General features: G+C 39.4%; 2 protein-coding genes across 5 annotated transcripts in view; one reads left to right on the top strand and one right to left on the bottom strand.

The window, feature by feature from the left end:
• The first annotated feature begins 633 nt into the window (after positions 1 to 633).
• LOC109035061 (uncharacterized) lies at positions 634 to 3394 on the top strand. Its single transcript, XM_019048535.2, has 2 exons — positions 634 to 1008; positions 2979 to 3394. The coding sequence occupies exons 1-2, from the start codon at positions 967 to 969 to the stop codon at positions 3369 to 3371; spliced, it is 435 nt and encodes a 144-aa protein (XP_018904080.2). The 5' UTR covers positions 634 to 966; the 3' UTR covers positions 3372 to 3394.
• A 4357-nt stretch (positions 3395 to 7751) lies between these two features.
• Positions 7752 to 25137, bottom strand: part of ClC-a (chloride channel protein 2) — an 81203-nt gene continuing 63817 nt past the window's right edge. For 3 of the 4 annotated variants that reach the window (XM_072297969.1, XM_072297970.1, XM_072297968.1), the window contains 12 exons: positions 24313 to 24415; positions 23322 to 23453; positions 22828 to 22990; positions 21740 to 21855; positions 20855 to 20969; positions 20394 to 20531; positions 19877 to 19997; positions 11936 to 12095; positions 11291 to 11433; positions 10550 to 10742; positions 9107 to 9334; positions 7752 to 7930 (listed from right to left, as the gene is read on the bottom strand). In XM_072297969.1, coding sequence (XP_072154070.1) covers positions 7772 to 7930; positions 9107 to 9334; positions 10550 to 10742; positions 11291 to 11433; positions 11936 to 12095; positions 19877 to 19997; positions 20394 to 20531; positions 20855 to 20969; positions 21740 to 21855; positions 22828 to 22990; positions 23322 to 23453; positions 24313 to 24415 — 1771 coding nt within the window. In that variant the 3' untranslated portion in view covers positions 7752 to 7771. The remainder of the gene's footprint in view (positions 7931 to 9106; positions 9335 to 10549; positions 10743 to 11290; positions 11434 to 11935; positions 12096 to 19876; positions 19998 to 20393; positions 20532 to 20854; positions 20970 to 21739; positions 21856 to 22827; positions 22991 to 23321; positions 23454 to 24312; positions 24416 to 25137) is intronic. The other variant, XM_019048543.2, reaches the window with a different exon arrangement.

Here is a 25137-nt window from a genome sequence, read left to right on the forward strand (position 1 = left end):
TTTCCCCTCGTTTTTCTTTCTTCTGAACAAAATTAGAAAAAACTCGAAGCCTCATCACAAGAGATAATATGGTCAAAACACCCAAAGGCACCTATGTAAATAATTTTTAATTTTTGTCCCTATTAAGGAGATGTAAAATGAAAAGAAAGTTGGTTACATGATGAAGTTTGCCCATAAAATTTACAATTTCACTGAAAGAGTTCAGAAAACTCTCTAATTAATATTTTACGCCCCATGTTGGGTACTTAATTAAAAAGAAAGGAAGAAAGGAGGAAAAAGAAAAGAAAAGAGAAAAAAATGAAAGACAATCCGACCTCAATAGCAAATCACTGGCCCGCCCTCTCCTCCCACTTTCCCTTGAGAAAAGAAAAAACCCAAAAACGCCGCCATCGATTGAAAGACTAAACCGCCTCTGATAACTTCCGAGACAGTTAGACATAATTGCCAAATCGCATGCGACTGTTCCATATTTTCACTCGTGTGGTAGTCCAGGATATATGATTGGGTGCGATTTTGCATTCCACTGGACTGAACGGCACGCCAGTGAGGCCCGTCAACGATAACAGCGTAAGTCAAAATTCTCGGATGGTCCCTGAACCGTGTTATCAGAATATTCTTATTGGGCCCAACTAGATAGACAAATAAGTCGTTTCGACAAAACAGTTATGGATAGGTGAACAGTTCGACCGGAAGAATCCGTTCCCTCCTTATTCCTGTGGCTCTCTTATCTTAATTTTCTAATGTAATTACCCATGTAAAAACCCTGATTGTTCCCCGACCTCACTTTATCAGCGGTTTTTTTAGGTTATTTTTCGTGTGCCATCGGGCACTCAGACACACATTTCATATGACAGTCAGGAAAATTTGCCTGTGCAGTTTGTAGAGGACCTCAGTGCATACTTGCAGTTAATTTATTCGTTCTCTTCTTGTTTTTATCATAATCTTTTTTTCAATTCAAGAGTTACGATGATATGTTGCTTAATACTCTGTAGTCTTTTTGTATCAACGGTAAGTCTTCCGATTTTTCTATGTTTGCACTTTATAGCCCGAAATGGAAGTCGCTAATGTGCCGCTTGAGTGCAGCTAGGGGATATTGGTTCCTCCCGCCGTACCACGGGAAGGGATAGTTGCCCGAAATTTACAAGTAATTGGAAAAACGTGGGAACAAACAATCAGGCTAACAATAAAGCACCCGCACTGTTTTTTTACTGATTTGGACCTCCAACCTCGCATTATTGTTTTCAATTTCATAAATAATATTTTCTGAACTCTGCTCTAATATCCTCTATAATATTTGTAAATATTGAGGCAATGTTGCTTTTCAGGGTGCTTAAGCAGCTTATCGGTGGAAGAACTTTACTGCAATAATCGAAGTAAAACCTACCAAGTCTATCGATTGTCCACGATGAGTCTTGGACTGATGGCATCTTCATGGGCGTCAATGTTATCAGAAAACATAGACTGATTTAACTGAGAATAAATTAAGGTTGAGATTAATACTTCTGTTATGTTCATAACGATTTTTTTAAATTAAGTCTTTTCATGATTCTTTAATTGTTGAAGGCCTTATAAAACCCCTCTTTCCTGTCATTATATTCAAATGCCTCCTTCCTCGTAAGGGAGGAAGATACAGGTATCACCAGTACGCAAATAGCCTTCAAATTCATGAATATGCAACCCGCGACAGGCCAATTCTAGAATCGCCAAGCAGTTGTTCTTTTACGCGCCTTTGAATTCTGAGAGACAACTATTTAGACAAAGCTGTCATGGGATTGCTAACTCGTCTATTTGGAAGATTTTACAGTTGTTAAATTTACCCTCGTAAATTCCATTTTTACCACGGCATTTCTAACCGAAAATTTTACTAATTTTTCTTCTGATCTCATGGAAAAATTCAAAAAAATTTACACAAAAATTTTACAGGTAGAGTCCTGTAAAAACTAAAAAAAAAAAAAAATTGTTTGAGTCGATTGTGTAACCTTGGAATGGTGCTACGTCCCTTCGTCCAGGAGACTACGATTTACACGGAGAAAAAATAAACTTCATTTGAGAAACTCGAAATTAAGGTCATACGGATCTTTGAAGTTTTTGGATGCACGATCCGAAGACTTTAGAGATCCAAATCAATGGCCAGGGTGCGAAACCACGTATCTCCGTTTGCGACGTTGCAGATTTCCTGCCATTCTTTATTTTTTCCGTGGGAAAGCTAATCGTGGTAATTTACAGAAAACTTCCTTGATTTTTCTTCACTGTTGAATATATCGGTAGAATATCTCCGTAAATATTTCAAGCTATGAGGTGGACTTGATGGTCTTCGGAAAACCAAAACAGGAGCGGAAATTTTGAAACACCACCTTGGAGATACAAGGTTCCGCACTTTGGCCATCGATATGACCCTAACTTCGGGTCCCACGCACGAAGTTTCTTTTTCCGTGAATGGACCCTTAAGTAGAGTACCTACATTGAGAGAGTGTGGCCACTGGGCCCCGGAGAGGCTTCGGACCCCAAAAATGACGGTGCTTTGTTTTGGTTTTTGTGGATGGAAGGGGGGTCCTCTCCAACTTTTGACGGTTATCACCAACCGCACTTGCTGCCAACCTTACTACATCTAAGATAATTTTTCTCAAAAGTTGCACACGATCAGCCTTAAAAATATGTAAAGAAGTCGCAATATTGCATTTGGGTAAATCTCTCGTTACGATAAGCAAAGAAAACTACATTTCGAGTCATTTTACATTACATTAATTTATGGCGTCCGCCATTTTTGGGTCCTAAGGGCTCCATTCAGCCTAAGATGGCTGAGCCAATCAGAGGTGGTAACACCAGTGGCCATACCCTCTCAATATAGGTACTCTACCCTTAAAGAATCAGAGTGCCGAGACAGAGTGTTTTCAATGTTAAGAACCGTCCACTTGCTCATGGGCGGTCGAACAAACCACTTTCCACTACTTACCCGGCGTTCGGGTTCCTGTTCCCAGCTCCAGATCTCGAGCGACGTCATCTCAGCGCTGGCGGCCATCAACGCGAAGGGCTACCCCGACTCGCTGATCTACGAGACGGTATCGAAGACCCTGCAGAGATCGGTGACCCCTCGGAGCAAGGCAGAGCTGGCTGAGGCGCTGACGTCGCCGGCGGTGGAGAGCGAGCTTCGGAGGGCCGCCATGAACTACGCCAAGTCCAAGCTGGAGCCCGCGCAGCAACGTCAGCTCACCGAGGCCGAGCCCCTGATTGGAAGGGACGGTTCCACCCCGAGCGACTGCTCCTACTCCTGGTGGAGCTGGGTCCCTTGGGCCAACTGCCCCGACGAGAAGAATAACGACGCGCCCGATGCCGCCGACGCTCAACCAGTGTATGCCAAGTGCTTCAAATAAATTTTCGCCATTTTAAACGATTATCTCGTCTTTAATCCGATTTTCTATAGAGTCCCTTTATACTGAGAGTCAAGACAACACCCCCCCCCCCCCATGGAGTCACAAACGGGAATAAAGATTACAGAAATTGAACGTTTTTCGTGATCTTTGATCGGCTCATTCTCAAATTCCTCTCTCCGTTCCTTCTCTCATTCCGTTTGTTCCTTGCCGAACCCATAATTCCCTGGTCCATTCCAGATTATAATCTTTGCAATCGGCAACAATGTAATCTTTATTCCCGTTTGTGACACTGTGAAGGCCTAAAATACGGGAACCAATCAGAAATGGATTCACATTGTCTTGACTCTCAGTATAGGTAAAGGGACTCTAATTTTCTACACTCGATCAGAGATTAGCGAAATTGAATACTTACCTTCCCACTCAGAGACAAAGAGCCCATCCACCCGAGTAGCATTTCTCAACGGAAAAATCGCTATATATTGCGATTTTATCGGCGATAAAATCGCCAGGATCATCAACATCTGAGCGATTATCCGAGGATAATTGCGATAAAATCGCACTTTTATTGCACGACAATTTATCGCGATATTTTCGAAATAAAAATCGCGATAAATGGTGATTGAATCTCGATTTTATCGACAAAAATTGATCACGATTTTATCGAACCAAAATTTGCGATTTGTTGCGATTTAATCGCCATATATCGCATCTAATGCGATAATATCTCGATATATTGCCACCGATAAAATCGCGATAATCAACCGATAAAATCGATATTTATCGCGATCACTGCCACTTGGGCAGGCCCGCCACAAGGGGGGGGGGGGTACTGGGTCCCTGGTATCGGGGCCCGGGCCCCGGAGGGGGCCCGTGTTACCCGTTAAAAACCACTACAAATTCACATGCAACCCTTGTTTCGTAAGAAAAAGTGAAAAATTTACCCTAAAAATTTCGCAAAAGGTGAATAGATTTTCAGAAACACGCTGAGGCACTGTAGAATTCTTCTTAAATTTTCAAAGAAGTATACTTCTTGGAAAATTTCTATCTATTTTCAAGATTTTCAGTACAGAGGGATATTTTTAGTGACTGCGTTTCATTTTCTTCCGTCGTCAGATGCTAAGGGTCTCCAGTCTGGGCATCCTCGACTTCAATGGCTCATGGCTTAACTCCCTTGCCATAGACAAACGAAGGGAGAGTCCAGGGGGGCCTGGCCTCTTTAGAACTGAAAATAGTATTATATGCCCCCCCCCCCCCCAAAGAAAAAAAAATAAAAATTTTCTAGATGTTTTGAATGCAACAATTCGCAAGTATTTTGTGCTGAAAGAAGAAAAAAAACATAATTATTCCACAGAAATTGATGGAAAAATTCTTTATGGAAGCTTAAAAATGCGTCCGATTATTCGTATAAATTCTAAAATTTCTCGGAAGATGCCCCTCGGACCCCCCCCCCCCTCCGTGCTTGGGGCCCGGACCTTAAAACTGGTATCAGGGCCCGAGATGGAATGTGGCGGGCCTGCACTTGGGCATTGCTATCAAGGCAATGGTGGGAGTTTTTACTTTTGGGATTCCAATATTTACTTGTTGCACACTTATTATAGGTGGATGTTGAACAACATGTTCGGTAATTCGTTTCTCAAACATGGCAAAGTTTGGATCATTACTCATTTGTTTGGAGCTCATCGTCATCCACCGGTAGGTCAACAATCGAAAAAAGGGTGATGCCTCCTGCTCCCTTATAATTGTCCATAAGGGGGTGTTGAATCCTCAATAGTAGAAGTCTCCAACGGGTGCCAAGAGGCCTTTAGAGGGTTCTTATCTCTGTTTTCATCAGACGAATTTTGAGTTTTAAGTCATAGTTGGTCCAGTGAAGTTTATCCGTGAACCATTTCGCCCAAAAACGTTTGTCCGGCGTCTTCTTACATCCAACAGAGTTAGTTCAATTAATATTTGACCACACAGATAAAAACCCGATAGGCAACTTGATCCAGGAAAAAAGTTTTTATCCGAAGTGAACTTTTTTCCGAAGTTGTTCTAAGTCCAAAATGCATGGCCATCAGCGGTTTAAATTCGGCCCCCAAATTGTGATATATGCACTATAATCCAATTTGTAGGATGATATGGACATTTCTAATTAATTTTGGTATTACCGCGCATTACTCAAAAATTGGGGTACCACCAAATTAATTGGAAATGTTCGTATTTAATCCAACGATTGGAACATAATCCATACCTCTTTTTTGCCGTGTTTGATGTTGACGTCATGATAAGCTATATCAATCAACAATGTTGAGATTACGTCAATTGCAACCTTTCAAATTTTTTTGAGTTAGTTCAACCTAGAATAATCGCATATCTTATGATGTCCGATAGAAGTGCTCAATGGTAACATCAGTCAATCATCAGTCAAACAAAATGCGACACATTTCAATCTAACGGCACTGATGGCGCATGGCGCTAATGGCTTGGCGACATAAAAAGTACACTTGCGTGTATGGGCGGAACTGGCGGGGCGAGAGGAATAAGAGAGTTTGTCTCTCCTAAATTCTCCTTTACTCCCATGGAAAAATTCAAGGAATTTCGTAAGATCACTGCGTGAAATTTCTAACAGAGTTGAAACTTTATTTCAAGAAAATTTTCCTTCAGAACTACTTGAAATTGTTCCTAAAAGGTGTCTGAGTTTTCTAAACCTTTTCCGGAGAATATCCCTTTGAACAACTCCTTTTGATTTACATAATTCGTTCGCATCAGCTCCAACAGTAATACTGTAATTTTAGGAAGTTTTTCTGTTAAAAATGATTTTTACTGAGTGGCTTGACTTTCATTTAAATGGTCCCGAATAAGTGTCTTGTAAAACATTGCCTTGCCTTCAACATATCTATATCAAAAGGAGGTCAAAACTGCGAATTACATAACTTTGTAACAGACATATTTCTTAATTTTTTCTGGATGGATGTAGTGTTTTGCGTCAATCTGGACCATGATGATCAACTCTGAATAAATTGAAAATTAAAAAAGGAAAATTCATAATTCGATTTGTGTTCACATCAAGAATTTTATGAAACTGAGATATTTTTTTTTCATCAAAAAGCATGCAAGGATGTGTAAATCTTCAACATTTGTTAGACCATCTCATTTGACAAAACACTGGATTTCGCTATTTACGAGGGAAACATTCACTAGTTTGAGGTTTCAAGCCGTTTGTACGAGCCGCTCTTGACTGGAGGAATCTTACGAATCTTGCCAAAAAGATAATATGTTGAACTTGTGCTTTCTTAAAAATTTCTGGCCGCGCCACAAAATGAAATAGTTTACTTTCAATTGTACCCTGGAGCCAAAAACTTATTTTTTGACGCGTCGGGAGCTGACAATAGTATATACGAGATCGATTTTGTATGTGGTTTTAGTTTTTGGTTTTATGAATGACTAATTGTCTTCATTATGAATATCTACTTAATTTATGTTACGCAATAAGCTCTGCAAAATGAAAAACCTATGTTAAGTTCTTGAACTTTTTCAATCAGGATCGCACTTTCTTGAATATTTTCGGTCCTCGGAGAGAGAACCAGTCAGCTCATTGTAAGTGCTGACTCTCAGTCAATGACACCAGATTCTTTCCATAAAAATCATTAAAAAATGCACCTATCACTTGAATGCATAAAATTGTTTTACTGCCTCTGACTAGATCTACAGATAAATGGCTTAACTCGAGGTAAACAATAAGTTTTTATTTTAGCGTCGGCCTTCATCAAAAAATTTCAAAGGAATTTTTTACTGCACAATAAGTGTGATTAAATTATGTTCATTTAATGACCTTTAATTAAAATAATTTCGTTTTCGACCGAATAAAACTACCTATAGGTGTCCACCATTATCTTTTGCTAGAGAGCGTAAGTTCGATGAACTGTTGTCCTTAACACGGACCATTATAAGTGCATTTTTCAAATTTCATGTCAGTGCATTTCATTTTAAGTATGGACAATTTTTCCAATCTTACACTGGTTTGGGATATCCCGTCATGTGCATTTAACGTGCAGATTTTCGTGTGCAGATTTTCAGCACAGGATTGTGTCAAATAATGTTTTCAATTTTACGACAAAGAAATAATGGTTGCAATACCCCTCAAATGCGCCTTACTCGAAATGTTCATATGCCTCTAATAATTAACCACCAGTAATTTTAATATACTTAATTAACAAACTAGAGAATTTTTTTTATATTAACATAACCATGAGACAGTTATTGTGACTTAATACCACATTTATAGTACGTAAATTATCTTTTCCCTTTACTCCCTGTCGCTGGGAATTAATAAAACTGCGTGGCAAAGTTTTGAAATAAAACGCGGATTCTGAGGAATTTTGAATAAAAAGAACGCACAAATACGACTAGAAAAATCACGTTTAATTGATGGGTTTACAAGATGGAATATTATTTTCATTGTTGTTCGATTTGAGATCTGCTGGATTCAGTAATGCTTCGGTTACTGATTGTCTTTGTTGCTGCTGATTTTGTTGGTGGGGGAAAGCGCCAGAATTTGAGTCCTCGATCGCTTTGCGCAACTGAAACAATAAATTAAATTATTAAAGTCTTCAAGACAATTCAAACAAATATGAAAATCATTCATCGAAAGTAAAAACTGATTGTTGGACTTGGCGACAACATATAGACTGTTTCACTGTGATTTACTTCCTCATATACATAATAATTTTAATTTCTTCCAACTGTAGTAAGAGGAAAAGCAAGTGACAGGAGAGAGTCTGTTTTGTCTATTGGCATAATTCTTACGATATATTTACGGTATGGGAATAGGGAATTTCGGTGTTTTTCATTCAATTTTTAAGGAAGCGCGGTCAAAAATGTAATTTTTGACTAATTTACTCAATTAAAACTGCGTCAAAACCTATCAGGCCAAATTTGATCCACAGTTTCAGACTCAGCGCCACCGTAAATTTTCCAACCTAATTTTCAAGATATCTTATAAAGGCTAATGGCTCTTAAAGTCCAGAGGCTAATGGACATCTAATTGTAAGTACACCTTCATTTTTTAAACGCAACGCACAGCGCACATCGAGCAAGAATAGTCGCGTGTAGCCTTTAGTCTGTGCAATCAATGTTGTATCCGCGCGTTGCTCTAGCAGAGTTAGAAGAATCCAAGTGCGCCTTCAATTATTTGGATATGCAAAATGGTTATGCTTAGAACAAGAAAGGTCGTACAATGACGCCCGAACAGTGGATCGAGTCAATGGGAGAGGTCGGACAATTGGAAACTATAAAAGCTCATAACTCTATTTTCACAAAACTTTGAGATCTTATTAATGATTCCATTGGTTTCCTCGTAAAACTTGTTAATGATTCCACTGGTTTCCTCGTAAAACTTTCTACAAGAACCACCCCTTAAAGTTGAAAATTCGACGAAATAAATAACTATATTTGCGATTTTCGTCAAAACATTCATGTTTGACCTTTACCATTGATTCGGTCCATTGTGCGGCGTTCCTATCAATGTCGCGCGCGACGATTCTGTGGGAAAGCAAGTGAAAAATTGGTCGATTCGCCTTCAATTTTCGAGGTATGAAACACGCCGTCTGTATGGGCGGTAGTAGTTGCACCCAGCCTTTGCTACGATCAACGCTGCGTCCTCGTTGCACACTACATTTCAATGTATCTTTCAAATTCTCATATTTTGTATCGGTAAAATAATGATCGCAATAAAGAATAAGAAAACTGAAATTTACCTCTTTCATTCCGACAACTCCGACCAGCTGACCAATGGCCGTTACGTACGCTTGATTGATACCTATGAGTGAAAATATGGAATGGACTTTGAGGAGAGAAGTTTTCTCGACCAACTGAAATGGTGCGGGGTCGATATGGCAGTCGCTAAAATTGACAAGCTGCCTCATCTCTTCCTCCTCCCACTGCTTTTGGTCCTCTGGAGACATGTCGATCACCCTCTCCCTTGGCTGAAAAAAAAAGAAAAAGAAAAAAACTGATGTTAGCAAACGTAATGCTGGCTAAAGTGACGTGGTAGCAGCAGGCCCGCCACAAGGGGGGGGGGGGGGATACTGGGTCCTTGGTACCGGGGCCCGGGCCCTGGAGGGGCCCGTGACGCAGGTGACAAACCACTACGAATTCATGTGTAACCCTTGTCTCGTAGGGAAAAATGAAAAAATTACCCTAAAAATTCCGCAAAAGGTGAATAAAGTTTCAAAAACACGCTAGGGCACTATAAAATTTTTCTTACTTTTTTAGAGATTTTCAAGATTTTGAGTATATGTAGAATGATATTTTTAGTAACTGTGTTTCATTTTCTTCCGTTGTCGGATGCTAAGAGGCTCCTTTCTGGGCATCCTCGACTTCAATGGCTTAACTCCCTTGCCATAGACATACGAAAGGGGAATCCAGGGGGGCCCGGCTCCCCATAGAATTGAAAATTATCATCTGCCCCCTCAAAAAAAAATTTACAGATGTTTTGAATGCAACAATTCGAAAGTTTTTGGTGCTGAAAGTAAACGAAAAAGCGTAATTATTCTGCAGAAATTGATGGAAAATCTCCATCATAAGAGCTTCATAATGCGTCCAAATAGATTTAAAATTTCAAAAATTTTCCCGGGGGAGGCCCCCCGGACCCCCCCCCCCCCCCCCCGTGCTAGGAGCCCGGGCCAGAAAATTGGTACCAGGGCCCGAGATGGGATGTGGCGGGCCTGGGTAGCAGTACAGAGTTCCCCTCGCTCCCATGCTTTTTGTGGTGAGGAACACATCTTTTTCTTTAAGAACGGGAAAGAGTTGAAGAATATTGTGGATAAAAAGAAGTTCACAGAGTTTTTTTTTTTTTTTTTTAAGAAAAAAATTGAAGTTGCAGTAATTACGAGTAAAATATGTTTCAGAGTATGTGTTTGTGAAAAAAGTTGAATGATAGATTTATTTTTATCATAATGACAAAATCTCACACCTAAGCAAGGTAATAGTTGAGACTGTTGCATAATTTTCGAGTAGGCAAAACTCACCAGTTTTCGTTGTCTATTTATCATATTTTATGGTTCTTGGTTATTTTTTGGCCATCTAGCGGTTCATCGGCAACTTTAAAGTTTGATGATATTTGAAAAATATTTATAAGAATGGGAAGGGAAAAAAAATCAAAATATAGATGTAAACAAAAGAAGTGGACTATTACTTACCAACTGAACTTTCTTTAAAATACTAGGACTATTACTTACCAACTGAACTTTCTTTAAAATACTAGGACTCATTGGAGGGTTTTGACTGATAGAACTATCGCTAGGGTGTCTCTCAGCTCCCAATTCTGGGTCAGGATTCACATCCTGAAGTTTTGCTGATTTGTGGAAAATGGCCTCAAAGGCTAGCCTAATTCTGAAACAACATAAAGCAGGTCACAGATAAGCAGCGAGAGATAAAAATCGGCGGAAGCACGTAGGAATGATATTCCTTGTATAATGCCATCGTGATAAAACTTTGAATGTGCGCAGAGGCGGTTTTTTCTCTGATCCTGCTCTGAAATTCCCATGTGAGACCTGGATCAAAACTTTGCATAACCCTCATTGAGAGTCAGAGGCTAGGCAGATGGTATTACTTCGTGTCATAAAAAAACACCGCGGCGAAATTTCCGAGCGGTAAGAAAAGTATTCCGGTTGGGATTCTCCCGAAGGATGCATATGAGAGAGTTCAGAATTCCTAGAGGAAGATATTAGGCGTTCCGCTGTTGCAAAATATCCTCAATTCAACTGTTGCTCGGGAAAACTATGATCAAAATTTGATTTTCTGCTGATAGATTATCTAGAATGTAGATGAACTACTATTTAATAAATCCATCAAATAATTACATTTGTTTCTAGACATTTAATTTAAGCGAATAGAAATTCCATCAGACACTGAATTATTTTGAAAATCTTAATGCATACCTGCTTTCAGCTCCGGTCACTGTTGTGTACGGTGTGACAACAGGGCTTATTAGACTAGGACTGTAGTTCCTTAAAGTGAATGAATTCGTTTTCTTGAGGATGGACTTCCTCGGTTGACAGCCGTACACTGGATGAAATTGGGGCTGGAAAAAAAGATTATTAAATATTACTATATCTATAACCCTCAGCGTACATCCTCAACATTTATGTATGTCCAAATTTTACACCTCTCAACGATAGACACCTCTGAAAAGTACCTTACTTTAGAATACAAAAGTTGAGATTTTTGGGACTATGCACCGCCAGAGAGCTGCGTCAATCATAGAGCAATACTATTGTGAAACTACAGAAATACGTATCTCGGTATGCCGCGTTGCAAATTTCCTGGCATACTTTAGTTTTTACATGGAAAATAACTGTGCGTCATTTTTCAAAAGCTTCAATGGTTCTTCTCCTTGTTAAAAAATATTCTGCGAAAACTTCAAACCATAATGTTGGTTCGGTTTCCTTTTAAAAAATAAAATAGGAGCGGAGATTTCGAAACACCGCAACTGAAAAAGGCATTTTTGAAGTTTCACCGTCCAATAGCTTTTTACCTAGGGTTCAGGAAAAACTATAAATATTTCAGGTGATAGCGAGATTTACCTGATTCAAATTATCCGTGCTTGCTTGTGTGGATGACAAACTGGGTAATTCATCGGTCGAAATTTGTTTCATTCGAAGAATGTCTGGCGCAGGAGTCACTTCAAACCTGGAAGGTCGTCTTTGGTGATTTTCAAGTCTTTTTCTGTGAAGCTCCTCCATTCTGAATAAAAATTAAATAAACAAAATTAGGAAAAAATACAGGAGTCTTTGAATAGATGATGAAAGGTACTATTACATCCATATTTACAATGAAATTACTGTCACCCTTTGAAATGAGCAGTTTGATTAGCTTTTCTAGAATGCTATTTTGCGTAAAACATGATTTCGAATGTTATTGTTCATTATCAAAGCAAATCTATGTTTCATTGATTATTTTATTATCGAACCTTAATCGTCTTTTTAGATGGGTAGGGGTTTCTTTTGCGAATTTATCGCTGAAATTAGCACGATTTCATCGCTAAAATGCCACATCAGATTTGTCTTTGGCAGAAACGTAGGTTTACAGGTATAGTAAAATTCTAATCTCAATAGGTCTTGGCACGATATTCCGATATCGACAAATTCATGCAAGTGCAGTAAAACTAAATAACCGAATTAAACTTTCATTCAGTTCAATTTTTTTAAAAAAAATGTTATGGTTCAAATTTAATGATAAAGATAAGCACAAAAAACGCTTCAAAATTTTTTTTCATCCCTTCTGAAAAATTCTGTAGGGGTAGGAAAAGTGGTAGAACTGTCATACCACCGCACACTGACGTTCCAGGTTTGTCATTGTGCGGTGGTATAACTGTCATACCACTTTGCTGACCACATTGGATTTTAGTACATAGAGTACATTTGTATGTATGTATGATTTCAACTTTCTAATTTTAGTAATATCGATTATCACATATATCATTTTTGGGTCAGGTTTAGGAGGGGAGGGGGGGGGGGGTTCCAGCGAGTGGAGAACGGCAGTCAAGATGAAAATAAATATAAAAAAAAATCAAAATTGAAATTTCAAACATAAGCAAAATTTTTTTTTAAATGAATATGAAAAAGGTCAAAATCCAAAAACTTTGTGACTACACAGAATTAGGGTGGAAGGAATGGGGGAAAAGAAGAAAAAGAAAAAGGGGTGTATATTTGAAGTTCCAGGGGAAACTTATTTTTTTGTGGGAGGGGGGGGGGGGCAGGAAAAAACTAAAGAATATTTGTGGTCAATAAAGAGTGGCATGTGAGGTATCATTTTCTGGGTCATTTTGGTGGTAGATTTAATGTATGAAGTCAGAACAGCCACCCCCCCCCCCTCCACAGTCAAAGATACTGCCCCGGATTCAATATATCTGACTTTGAAAGGCAGGAGGGTGCATTTTGTAAATTTTTACGTGATTACGCAAGTGAGATATCAATTCTTATGAAATTTTGGTCCAAAATTCCATATAAGGATTCAGAATTTCATATAAGAAGTCATAATAGCCCCCCGGTCAACGAAAAAGCCCCAAATCAAAGATGGCGACTAAATTTGAAAGGCAGAAGGGTGCATTTTTTTTAAAAATTTTACGTTATTAGGCAAGTGAGGTATCAATTCTGATGTAAATTTGGTCGTCGATTTCAAATGTGAAGTCATAAAAGCCCTCTAATCCACAACAGTGCCCCAAATCCAAGATGGCGGCCGAATTTGAAATACAGCAAGGTGTATTTTTTAAAGTTTTACTTGATCAGACACCTGAAATATCAATTCTGATGTACCTTTTTTCGTAAATTTTATATGTAGTCATAAATGCCTCCTGGTCGAAGGGGGTACCCTAAATCCAAGATGGTGGCCAAATCTAAAAGGCAGGAGGGTGCATTTTTTGAAATTATAAGTGATTAGGCAAGTTAGGTATCAATTCCAATGTCACTTTGGTCACCCACATTATATATAAAGTCATAACACCCCACCAACCAAACCCCCCCCCCCCCGGTCAAAGAGGGTGTCCCAAAAGCCAAGATGGCTGTTCAGTCAGGGACTGATTTTTATTTTCATCCTTTTTCGTTGCAACGCGTGCGAGCAGCCACCGTGACCGCCGCGTCGGCCAGCGCACTCCTTCCCTCCGCGCTCGACCGGCAAAAGGCTAGTACCGCGCCAATCCGCTAGATGGCGCGCGGGTCTTGTAAGCCATGCCGTCCTTTTTGATCCCGCCTTTCCAGGAAAAGGCTCGGGAAAGTTTTATTTTTACTTTTGTATCCTAAGGAGGATACCATACAGTTACTTTTAGTTCACTCAGATTTTCATTTTGTTTCGTTAAGAAGTTCAGGTTTTAGTTTATTGTTTGATCTCGCGAATATCGAGCCGAAACAGCTCCAAGTAGGGTCCCCGTGTGGCCGACTAATCTTCGCCTACGTTTGCCGATCTTCTCCCACTGGTATTCCAGCGGTGCTTTTCATGTTTCCTTCGCTTTTCTTTCGCCATCTCACTGGTGTCCAGTGACGTTTAGATTTCCTACTGGAGTCCAGTAGTGTTTCTTATAGGTTTCTTGCTATCTTTTTTTATTTTCGTTTGTTAGGTTCCTGCTGGTATTCCAGCAGTGTGCCCTACTGGTATTCCAGTAGCGATTCAGATCCGCGTCTTAGTATTAAGTTTCTACAAAGCTCTTCAAGCTTTAGGTAAATTGTAACGTAGTAAAGCTCTTCAAGCTAGATTTCTTATTTCATCAGTGTTTTTCTCGGCAAAATTCGTAACTCTTGATCTTTTCTTCTTTTTCAATAGCGTAAGTATCAGTTTCTCCATGTTCATCTAAATTAGTTTAAATCTTCCGTTCATGAGTTTCTTTTTCGTTTACGTTTAAGATTCAAAATTCTCGCGTTTCCTTTTTTTTCAAACCCAGACTCGCTCTGAAGCCGGCTCCGCGCAGCCTGGTATTCCAAATCGTCTCGTAAGACTCAATTAGGGAATCCAGACTTGTTCTGTAGCCGGCCCCGCGCGGCCTGGTAGCCTTTCGTACAATAAAACATACAGTCCACTTTCCAAAATTTGCTCATTTCTTTCTCTCATTTATTTTTCTAATTTTATTTTGGGCCTCTGCCCAAACATTTGGTCCTGCTCGGTCCGGATCCGCTGATCCATTATCTTTGAATTGTTTGAAATTTTAAATGAATATATTGGTGATCTGAGGGACCTCGGAACATTTGATTGTCCGACTTGGATCCTCTGATCTATCATATTTGTAATTTTTGCAGTTTTTCTTTGGTGTTTGTATTTGTTATTTGTTTGAATCTAAGGCAAAAGGTCTCTCCTGTCTTTGTTTGAAAATTCTGATTATCAAAGAAGCAGCATGGCATCCGATGATAGTAATGCCTCCCAGGTAAAAGCAAAGAAAGTCACTGACTTAGAGATCGAGTTGATCTGTCTAAAAAATAAGCGGAAAATCTACGGTCGGCAATTAGAGGCTTGTTATGAAGTTGCCGAGCGCTGCCTGGCAGTGAAAAAATTGTCGCCTGAATTCATTTGCAGGCAGGAAGATTCAAGACAATCTCTAAAGAACCTTCAAGAAACGGTCATGTCCTGCTACGAAATAGAGTTACGATTAAACCCAGAGGCAAGTTTTGATCAAAGCAGCGAGTTGATAGAGCATTTCACCAATGTGTATTTCAAAATTGCGGAGATTAAGAAAAGGCTGACTGATGCACTGGAGTCCACCGGCACAGCTGATAACTCTAATCCGCTGATGAACAACACTACGATCATTTCAAGCAATGCGCCCACACTGCCTCGAATTACTTTGAAAACTTTCGACGGCACAATAAGCGCATGGCCGGAATATCGCGCGAATTTTGAGTCTCTGATCCATCACCATGAGTCCCTGACTCCGAGTGCCAAGCTGAACTATTTGAGGACCACTCTGTCTGGCCCTGCTTTAGCACTCGTAAAGGAGTTACCCATTACGGACGTGAATTATCCAATAGCGTGGGATGCTCTTATTGGGATGTACGAGAATAAGCGCATGATTGGTTCAAGCTTGCTGAACAAACTCCTAAGTTTTTCCGCCATTCAAAACGAAAACAAGGATGATCTGTCGAACTTCATGTCGACTTTTGGTGAGTGCGTTTCAGCGATTAAAACTCAGGAAATTGCTGACCTCGGGGACTTTATGACTCTACACATAGCTTTGAAATGCCTTCCTAAATCTCTTGTAAAAACTTTTGAGAGAAGGCAAACGAGAGAGACCATGCCCACGACCAAGGATCTATTGAAATTTGTCCAGAGACAAATTGAAATTTTAGACTTGACGGCGAGTGCACCCATGAGCAGTTCTTCGAGTGAAAGTTCCAAGAAGTATAGTCATGACTCCAGTCCAAAGAGATCTTTCACAGCCACTGCGCACTCACCTACCGAGAAAACTAGATCTCGGTGTCTATGTGATTGTGATCATTTTCTTTATAAATGTCCAAAGTTTATTGAAGCCAGCGTCGACGAACGCAGGGATTTTGTCGAGAAAAATCATTTGTGCACCATCTGTCTTCGCAGTGGAAATCATCAAGACCGATGTGATTCTGGTCTAACTTGCAGAGTGTGCAATGACGGACACAATACTTTGCTTCACTGTGACATGCCCAAAGAGGCCGACCCTCAGCTCTCCGACCGTAAAGAACGAGTCAAGCGCAAGAACTCCTCGAGCTCTGAATCCCAAGCGGAGCAAGAGACTGCAGACTCTTCAGGTGATGAATCTAAGAGAGTGCATCAAGCTCTCAAGTCCAATTCCACCGAGACAGTATTACTAGGTACTGCGGTCGTTCGAGTCAAGGGTGCCGACGGACGCTTCCATAAGGTCCGGGCTATGATTGACAGTGCCTCGATGACGACAATCATTCGAGATGACTGTGCCCGACGGCTAGGTTTACCCAGGGACGCTACCTCTGAGCGAATCATTGGATTAGCTGACCAATCGATCCCTGGCGTAAGTGCCTCTACTGTTTGTATTATTAAACCCAACAAGTCTGGGAAACCAATATTCAGGAGTAATGCTGTAATTATGGAGAAAATTACCACGCAAATGCCGACCACGAGTGTGCCCGAGCCCATTAGCTCCAAGTATAGGCACCTACAACTTGCGGATCCTCGTTTCTTTGAGCCTCAGGATGTTCAACTCCTGATCGGTGCGGATATTTTCCCGTACATCTTCACTGGAAAACGTGAGACCACAACCCCAAATGAACCGGTTGCTCTGAGCAGCGTCTTTGGTTGGGTAATCGTGGGTCCATGTTCAAAAGGATCTGCAGCTCTTCCGAAATCTGAGTCCTTGTCAAAAGGATCACACCTGGTCGTCATCGAGCGACCCCAAGATCCTAATTGCGAGGCTACCCCTCAAATGTCCTCAACCAATAAGGGACCCCCAGATGAACAGGTGTCTGCGAAACCTGCATGCAAGAGACGACGCAAGCGCTCTCCTGCGAAAGGCGTGATGTCAATCAGACCACCCTCAAATAACCACTTAAGATGGAAGTCGACATCTCGCATTCTGAAATCTCTTTGAGGCCTTACAACCCTCCTAAAGATTTTTGGGTGTCAGTCTTGACTTTTTTACGAGGCCTTACAACCCTCAAGCAATTCTTTTTAGTTACTCTTTACTTACTACAATACTCTTAACTTCATGAACCATATTAACCATGTTCTTAATCGAAGCTTCTTTAATTTCTTCTCTTTGTACCCCCTCCGACTTAAGGAAGTTTTTTGGTTTAGAAACCGGGTGGTTTCAACGGGGCGGGTATGTTCAGTCAGGGACTGATTTTTATTTTCATCCTTTTTCGTTGCAACGCGTGCGAGCAGCCACCGTGACCGCCGCGTCGGCCAGCGCACTCCTTCCCTCCGCGCTCGACCGGCAAAAGGCTAGTACCGCGCCAATCCGCTAGATGGCGCGCGGGTCTTGTAAGCCATGCCGTCCTTTTTGATCCCGCCTTTCCAGGAAAAGGCTCGGGAAAGTTTTATTTTTACTTTTGTATCCTAAGGAGGATACCATACAGTTACTTTTAGTTCACTCAGATTTTCATTTTGTTTCGATAAGAAGTTCAGGTTTTAGTTTATTGTTTGATCTCGCGAATATCGAGCCGAAACAGCTCCAAGTAGGGTCCCCCGTGTGGCCGACTAATCTTCGCCTACGTTTGCCGATCTTCTCCCACTGGTATTCCAGCGGTGCTTTTCATGTTTCCTTCGCTTCTCTTTCGCCATCTCACTGGTGTCCAGTGACGTTTAGATTTCCTACTGGAGTCCAGTAGTGTTTCTTATAGGTTTCTTGCTATCTTTTTTTATTTTCGTTTGTTAGGTTCCTGCTGGTATTCCAGCAGTGTGCCCTACTGGTATTCCAGTAGCGATTCAGATCCGCGTCTTAGTATTAAGTTTCTACAAAGCTCTTCAAGCTTTAGGTAAATTGTAACGTAGTAAAGCTCTTCAAGCTAGATTTCTTATTTCATCAGTGTTTTTCTCGGCAAAATTCGTAACTCTTGATCTTTTCTTCTTTTTCAATAGCGTAAGTATCAGTTTCTCCATGTTCATCTAAATTAGTTTAAATCTTCCGTTCATGAGTTTCTTTTTCGTTTACGTTTAAGATTCAAAATTCTCGCGTTTCCTTTTTTTTCAAACCCAGACTCGCTCTGAAGCCGGCTCCGCGCAGCCTGGTATTCCAAATCGTCTCGTAAGACTCAATTAGGGAATCCAGACTTGTTCTGTAGCCGGCCCCGCGCGGCCTGGTAGCCTTTCGTACAATAAAACATACAGTCCACTTTCCAAAATTTGCTCATTTCTTTCTCTCATTTATTTTTCTAATTTTATTTTGGGCCTCTGCCCAAACAATGGCGGTCAAATTTGAAAGGCAGGAGGGTGTTTTTTTTTAAATTCTTACGTGATCAGACATCTGATATCAATATCAGATATCAATTCTGATAAGATTTTTGTTGTGAATTTCATATATGAAGTCATAAAGGCCTCCTTTTCAAAGGGGGTACCCTAAATCCAAGATGGCTGCCAATTTTGAAAGGTAGGAGGGAGCATTTTTTGGATTTTATGTGATTAGACAAGTTAGATTTCAATTCTTATATCACTTTAGTCGCACATTACAAGCATGCAGTCATAAAAAAAACCCCGGTCAAAGAGGGTGCCCCAAATCCAAGATGGCGACTGAATTTGAGAGGTAGTAGCTTCACCCTTCACCCGAGAAATACGCTTAGGACAAGGAAATGTCGGTTCTCGAGTGACATTGGGATCAAAACTTGAAACGGGGAGAAAGATTTCCTCGAGAATGCACAGAAAATTGAGTTATCTACAAAATGCTGTGTGTGCGGTGGTATAACTGTCATACCACTTTATTTCAGCTCAGAAAATCGACCAAAATGAAAAATCAAGTAAAAACTGCAATGCACCTAGTAAATTACGGCTAGTTAGATTAGAGAATCACATTTATCTAAAAAATAACACCTATTTTTCACACACGACTCGAAGAAAAACAATGCGGATCCGACATAACCTAAAATACCGGGTTTTCATGACATACAATACGCTGTAGCCATGTCATTTTGTAAAAATGAATGGTCATACCATTTAGCAATGATAACCAGAGGTATATTGGACCCAATGATTCAGTAGTTGAGTCCGCTCATCACATTGGCAGCGCTGTAAAAATTAAAAACCGAAGTGGTATGACATGTATACCACCGTGCAACAAAGGGTTAAAACATACAATTTTTTTGCATCAAGTATGACTTAAATCCTACATATCCTGGAATTTTGCGTCTAAGCTCAAAAAACTATCTAGCGTTGAGGAGAACTGCTGCTGACACAAAAACTCATATTTCTTTGGTATAATACTTAAAATTATGATTATGATTCATTTATTTATGTATGCAGTAACACACATTTAAACCGTTCTCATCAATATACCGTCATTTTCATTGTCAGTTCTATTTTCAACAAACTTCGGAAACTAATACCTTTCTTGAGCTTCTTTTTGCCATTTAGCGACAACTTGAAGCCTCCTCTCTCTTCCAACGTGTTTTTCTAACATTTTTATCAATTCAAGTCTCTGAACTGATCCTAAAAGTATCATCGTACCTGAAAAAAAGGAGAAGTGAAGATTAAGAATAGAATACTTGATAATTCATGTTCCTGAAAAACCGGGGCGAGGGTGTTGAGTGGAAGAAAATGTGCTCGCAGTAAATTATCGATTTTTGTAAGGGAGAAAAAACACGTGATGCGTAAATAAAACTCGTAAAAACTAGATGAATTTCACCGACAATAAAGAATTTGTAAAAACTAGTCCATGTTGAAAATTTTCTGATTTTTTAAACAATATCAAAGAGGAATTCAGAGGAATGAGAATTTATAGTTCAGAATTTGCGGAAGTCTGTCAATGTATTCAACTGTGGGATGTCGTTCTTAAACACACTTTTTAGAGGAACTCGAGAATAATAAAAATAAAAAGCACAAAATATGGACAGTAATATTTACCGGGTTTTTCGACCAATGGGAAGACTCGAATCCGTCTGTTCTCTTTCAGAACAGCCTTGAGATCACGGTAGCTCATGCTCTGCCAGATAAATTTTACGTCTCTCACCATGAAGTCTTCGACGTACACATTGTAAATACCTGCGCAGCAAACCCAAAAAAATGGTAGTTTTACTCGGAACTGGATTTTGAAAGTCGGCATTCAAATGTTTTAAGTCACTCTATAGTGGAAGTTCAAATGAAAATTTTTGCCATGATAGTGCAATTAAGTAAGTTCGTGGTTTATGATAACGTTCAAATTGTATTTCCTGATGAAGAATTTCGAAATAAAAATTGCCAAATAATGTTGACATAGTATGCAGCGTGATCATTGTAGGATGAATTGATACTGAGATTTAAATCGAAACAGCTAGCGCTTCAATGAAAAATTGCTACCATGAGGTGAATTGAATTTGAATACTTACTAGAACTAGAAGGCAACAGATCTGGAAGATACGGCAATTTCTTTATTAAAATAATGCTATCATAAAGAGAGGGTTGCAGTAAAGCTGCTATAGCATTTGAGATCAAAACAGCTATCTGAAAATGTATTAAAAAAAATTGCATTAGCAGGCTTCACTAAAATTATACTATTCTCGTTCATATTTGCTATAGCAAAGGTAGTCATTAGTTCCCAACAATAAGAATAACGGCTGTAAAATTCGTTATGGCTCCTCAGCTAAAATTTATTTTGTGCCTAGTTGTGCATTTTGTGCAGGAAGTAAACTTAAGGGTTCTTCAATCCTATAACTCGCATAGTTTCAATCTAGAGGTTGAAACCTCTTTAAATTAGGTTTACCTCCAACTTTCCTAAATCTGAGCAAAACTCATCCCAGCAGTAAGAATAACAGGAGCCTTACAAAAAGTAAGTTTCATTTTTATCTCCTTTACACTGCAAAAGGAAAAGAAATCTTAGGCTCTAAGCCCAAAACATCTCCCTCACTATTAGCTTTTTGATATGTTTTTTTACGTAGTTACGAGAAACTTTCAACGTTCCATTCCAAATTTTCTGTCAAAAATGTTATACAGAAAGTACTCATTTGACGACAAAGTTGTGAGTTGCTATGTGAAGAAACATACATTAGTAGTCATGAACACAATATGAACTTTCGTTATATGACTATTGACTTGATCTTATCAATGCTTACTAGCAGAATAACTCATTTAGCACGATTTGTTTTAATCTACGTCAGACGCATATTTACGTTTACGTTATTACGTTTATTTTAATATGAGGAACGCATAAAAGAACTCTCTAGTCCAAAACTTATTTTTTTACACCTAGAACTATGAGGACAAAAAGAAATTACCATGACTGGTACGATGTGTGTAATCTGTCCGGTCATTTCAAAAACTATGACGGAAACAGAAATTGTGTGCGTGACTGCTCCTGAAAATGCGGCAGCGCCAACAGTGGCGTATCCACCTAGAAATAATGATTCGTCAATTAAAGCTTATTCAAATAATTAAAACCGACATTTTTATCCTGAAAATTATTTCGAAAAAATTGTCTCAATTGAAAAAATAGAGCTGTAAAATTAGTATTTGGTAGTGACCCTGCTCCATAAGTGCAATTTTTGAAAAAATTGAGATATTACGGTAATGATTCAATGACGTCAATGATTTCAAGTAAAACAAGTCTAAATGCAAATTCTGTGAAAAATTTGCTCCCAAATTTCAATTTTTATGCATCAAAAAGTCAGTTTGAAATTTCTTTTTTTACCAATGATACATGTAATTTTGAACCTTCAAACAAGTATTTCTCGAAACAGCAAAAACTGCACTTATGCGCCTTGTCCTCCAAGTCCCTCAATTCTGGAACTTGCAGAATGTTTTGGATCTTTTGAGAGTCGTATATCATAAGTAAACATTGACCTTTCTCAGGTTGGATTTTTATATTTTATCGTAGTTTCTGGAACTTCAGCCTCTATCTTAAATTGAATGTATTTTTTGAGTTATTCGGCTCAGTTCCCGGCGAGAGTGAAATCCATGCACCTGCTTAGACACAAAAGTATCTGATTGGCATGGAAAAGGACATGAATAGTGATAGTCGCAAAATATGCAATCCGATTTGCGACGTTACGGACTTTTCATCAAATTTTATTTTTTCAACTGAAATTCAACGGTGAGACACTCCTTGAAATTTTTACTTATTCTGTATCAAATGTTTTACAAATATCGAGCAAATTTTCATCGGTTTTTCTTTTAAGAAATACACTACGCTATGGTGATAATGTTGAGGGACGCAATCGCGATGTGTCTTTTTATTTTGGTCCTCGACATGTTTCTCTTCAGCAATCACTCATGAAGTTACGGAATTACGGCAGATATATCTATTTTTCAAAATCGATGGAAAATTTTTAAGCTAATAAATCAAATCATCGCAAATGGTACTTGCCTGGAATAATAGGAGCGATAAAATTTCCATGGCGCACTCCGTATGGAAACCAAATATGAATCATTTCACCAACAATACGACCAAACGCTGCGCCGATTTTAAAAACAGGTATGAAACTTCCCGATGGAACAGGGATGGTCGAGCCAATGATAGAAAACACATACTGGAAAAGAGGTAAATTTCCGCATTAAACTTTGAAACATAAACCCATAGAATGTTGACCTGATAATTTTTTAAAATCGGAGACATAAAGTTAAACCGCGTGCTAAAGACAAGTTTACATTCTTGAAGATGAAAATGCTCAAAAGCTTTACTTTGTTTTGGTCGCTCATCAAATATCTGAAAGTCGGATGGTCATAAGTTTTTTCTAGGAAACTTAAGTAATGAAGAAATTTGAGGGAAGATGACGTTGCAAGGTAAGTTCACCTTCCCGACGTTATCGCAGAATAAGAAAATTTAATTGACGTATTTTTATGATATTAAAATGAACTTACCGTGTAAAGCATGAAACCGGCTAAACTGACGAAGACATCAGTATTATCTGTGGTCCAGTGCTGAAGGATTTGAGCCTCTTGAACAGTGAATTCACCCTTCGTCCATGTGAAATTACTGAATAAACCGGATACCTACGCTTAACATAAAACCAATGATCATTGGTGGTGATGTCATACATTGCGTTGTATTGGGTGACTAAGTTGCAAGCCTGGATATTAAACACCCCCCCCCCCTTCCGCTTATTTTGCGCCAACTCAATCTATTAACCTTTCTCATGCAGAGGAGTTTCTCAATCCCCAATTTCCTTTCCTGGTTTTTCCGCTTCTTGCCGATCATAACCAGTTACAAATATAGAAAAACAAATTAGTTGACTTTTGTGTAATTCATTTATTTTTTATTAGAGTGAATGACAAATAGTCCATTAAGAGTGCACCTGTGGAAAAAACTTTGAAATCACGAGTTGAAAAACGCTGCGCGCGTTTGAATGATCGCGCTAAACACTGCGGTCGGCGCGGCTCGCATGTAAGCGCCTGCAAGACTGCATGGATACTCCATGCATTGCGCGAACTCCACGGGGCGGTTAGTGCCTACAAGACCGCATGGATACTTCCCGCATTGCGCGTACGCCACTGTACGCACTGCGAGCCTCCGTCGTCGTTGCGTTACCCAGTTTTCCGTCTTTAGTAGTTCGCATTTCCCACGTGTAAACGACGTGCAATATCTGGAATGTTTGCTTAACGTTCAGTATGCGTTTGCCTCAAGTTTTTCTTATGGGCAGGGATTTTGAATTGAATCGGAAAACGTAAAATCTTGGTTAGTATTACTTCCAATGATTTCCGTTGTATAAAGCATGTTCTACGTTCAGAGCGAAAATCGTAGGGTAATCGTAGAGCACATCTACTCTATAGATAAAATTATACGAGTTTTGTCCCTTCGTTAAAATATGAAAAGGCAGAAAGCTCGTTGGAATAACATGAATATAAATCGTACCTGGTCATGCGTATTGAGATCACCGGCCATATATTTGCCTAACCCCAAGGGGAAAGAAACAGACGTCGCTGCAAGCACAACGAATCCTGGGTACAAGAAGCGACTGAAAACATTAAATTAACATCAAAATAGAGAGGGTACCATAGAAAAGCGCATAACATCCCTGGTAAAAATGGCAAGTGTTAGGTCAGTGAATTTTCCACTGAGGTCAGTGCAATTTGCTCTGAGGTCAGTTCAGTTTTCTCTGACGTAAGTGTTAAAGCACTTACCCAAGAAGTCAGCACTGAGGTAAGAGGCACTGACGTCGGGAGAAAGACTTACCTGAGTGCAGAGATGTCTCTGAGGTAAGCGGGACTGAGGTCAGGACTTGGTTCAGAGGGTAAGTCTCTGACATCAATCTTAATCGAACCGCACTCACTCCCAAAAAGTAGAGATGGCTCCCCCTTCCCCCACCCTATTTCATTTTCGTGGGGGAATATTTCCTCGGGACACGGGGACCACAAACTTTATCTTTCAGAGAGGCATATTTTGTAGAAGGTGGGATTTTCTAAGAGGGAAGGAAAACTAGTTTAAGTAGCCACACTCTTGAATAATTTGTTTTACCCTCTTCGTTTAAGATGGCACTTAAATAATTAAAACACAACAAAAAATGAGATCGATAAAAATATTATCACCGCTAAAATATGTATTTAGATATATTTATTTAAGCATTATTATTTTTTTATAAAAAAAATAGTTTTAAATTTGGTTTTAATTTTTTTCAGTTTTAACTGTTTTTAAAATGTTTCAGTCTCAATTTTTTTTAAAATTTTCCTACTTTATTTT

This window comes from Bemisia tabaci, chromosome 3 (genome assembly GCF_918797505.1).
Source record: "Bemisia tabaci chromosome 3, PGI_BMITA_v3".
Lineage (NCBI taxonomy): Eukaryota > Metazoa > Arthropoda > Insecta > Hemiptera > Aleyrodidae > Bemisia > Bemisia tabaci.

What these genes read in the sequence shown, in the direction of transcription:
- LOC109035061 (XM_019048535.2), top strand. Translation starts at nt 967, where the DNA reads ATGATATGTTGCTTAATACTCTGTAGTCTTTTTGTATCAACG. An exon ending in GTAGTCTTTTTGTATCAACG is followed by an intron (nt 1,009 to 2,978) that starts GTAAGTCTTCCG and finishes TCCTGTTCCCAG; the next exon opens with CTCCAGATCTCGAGCGACGT.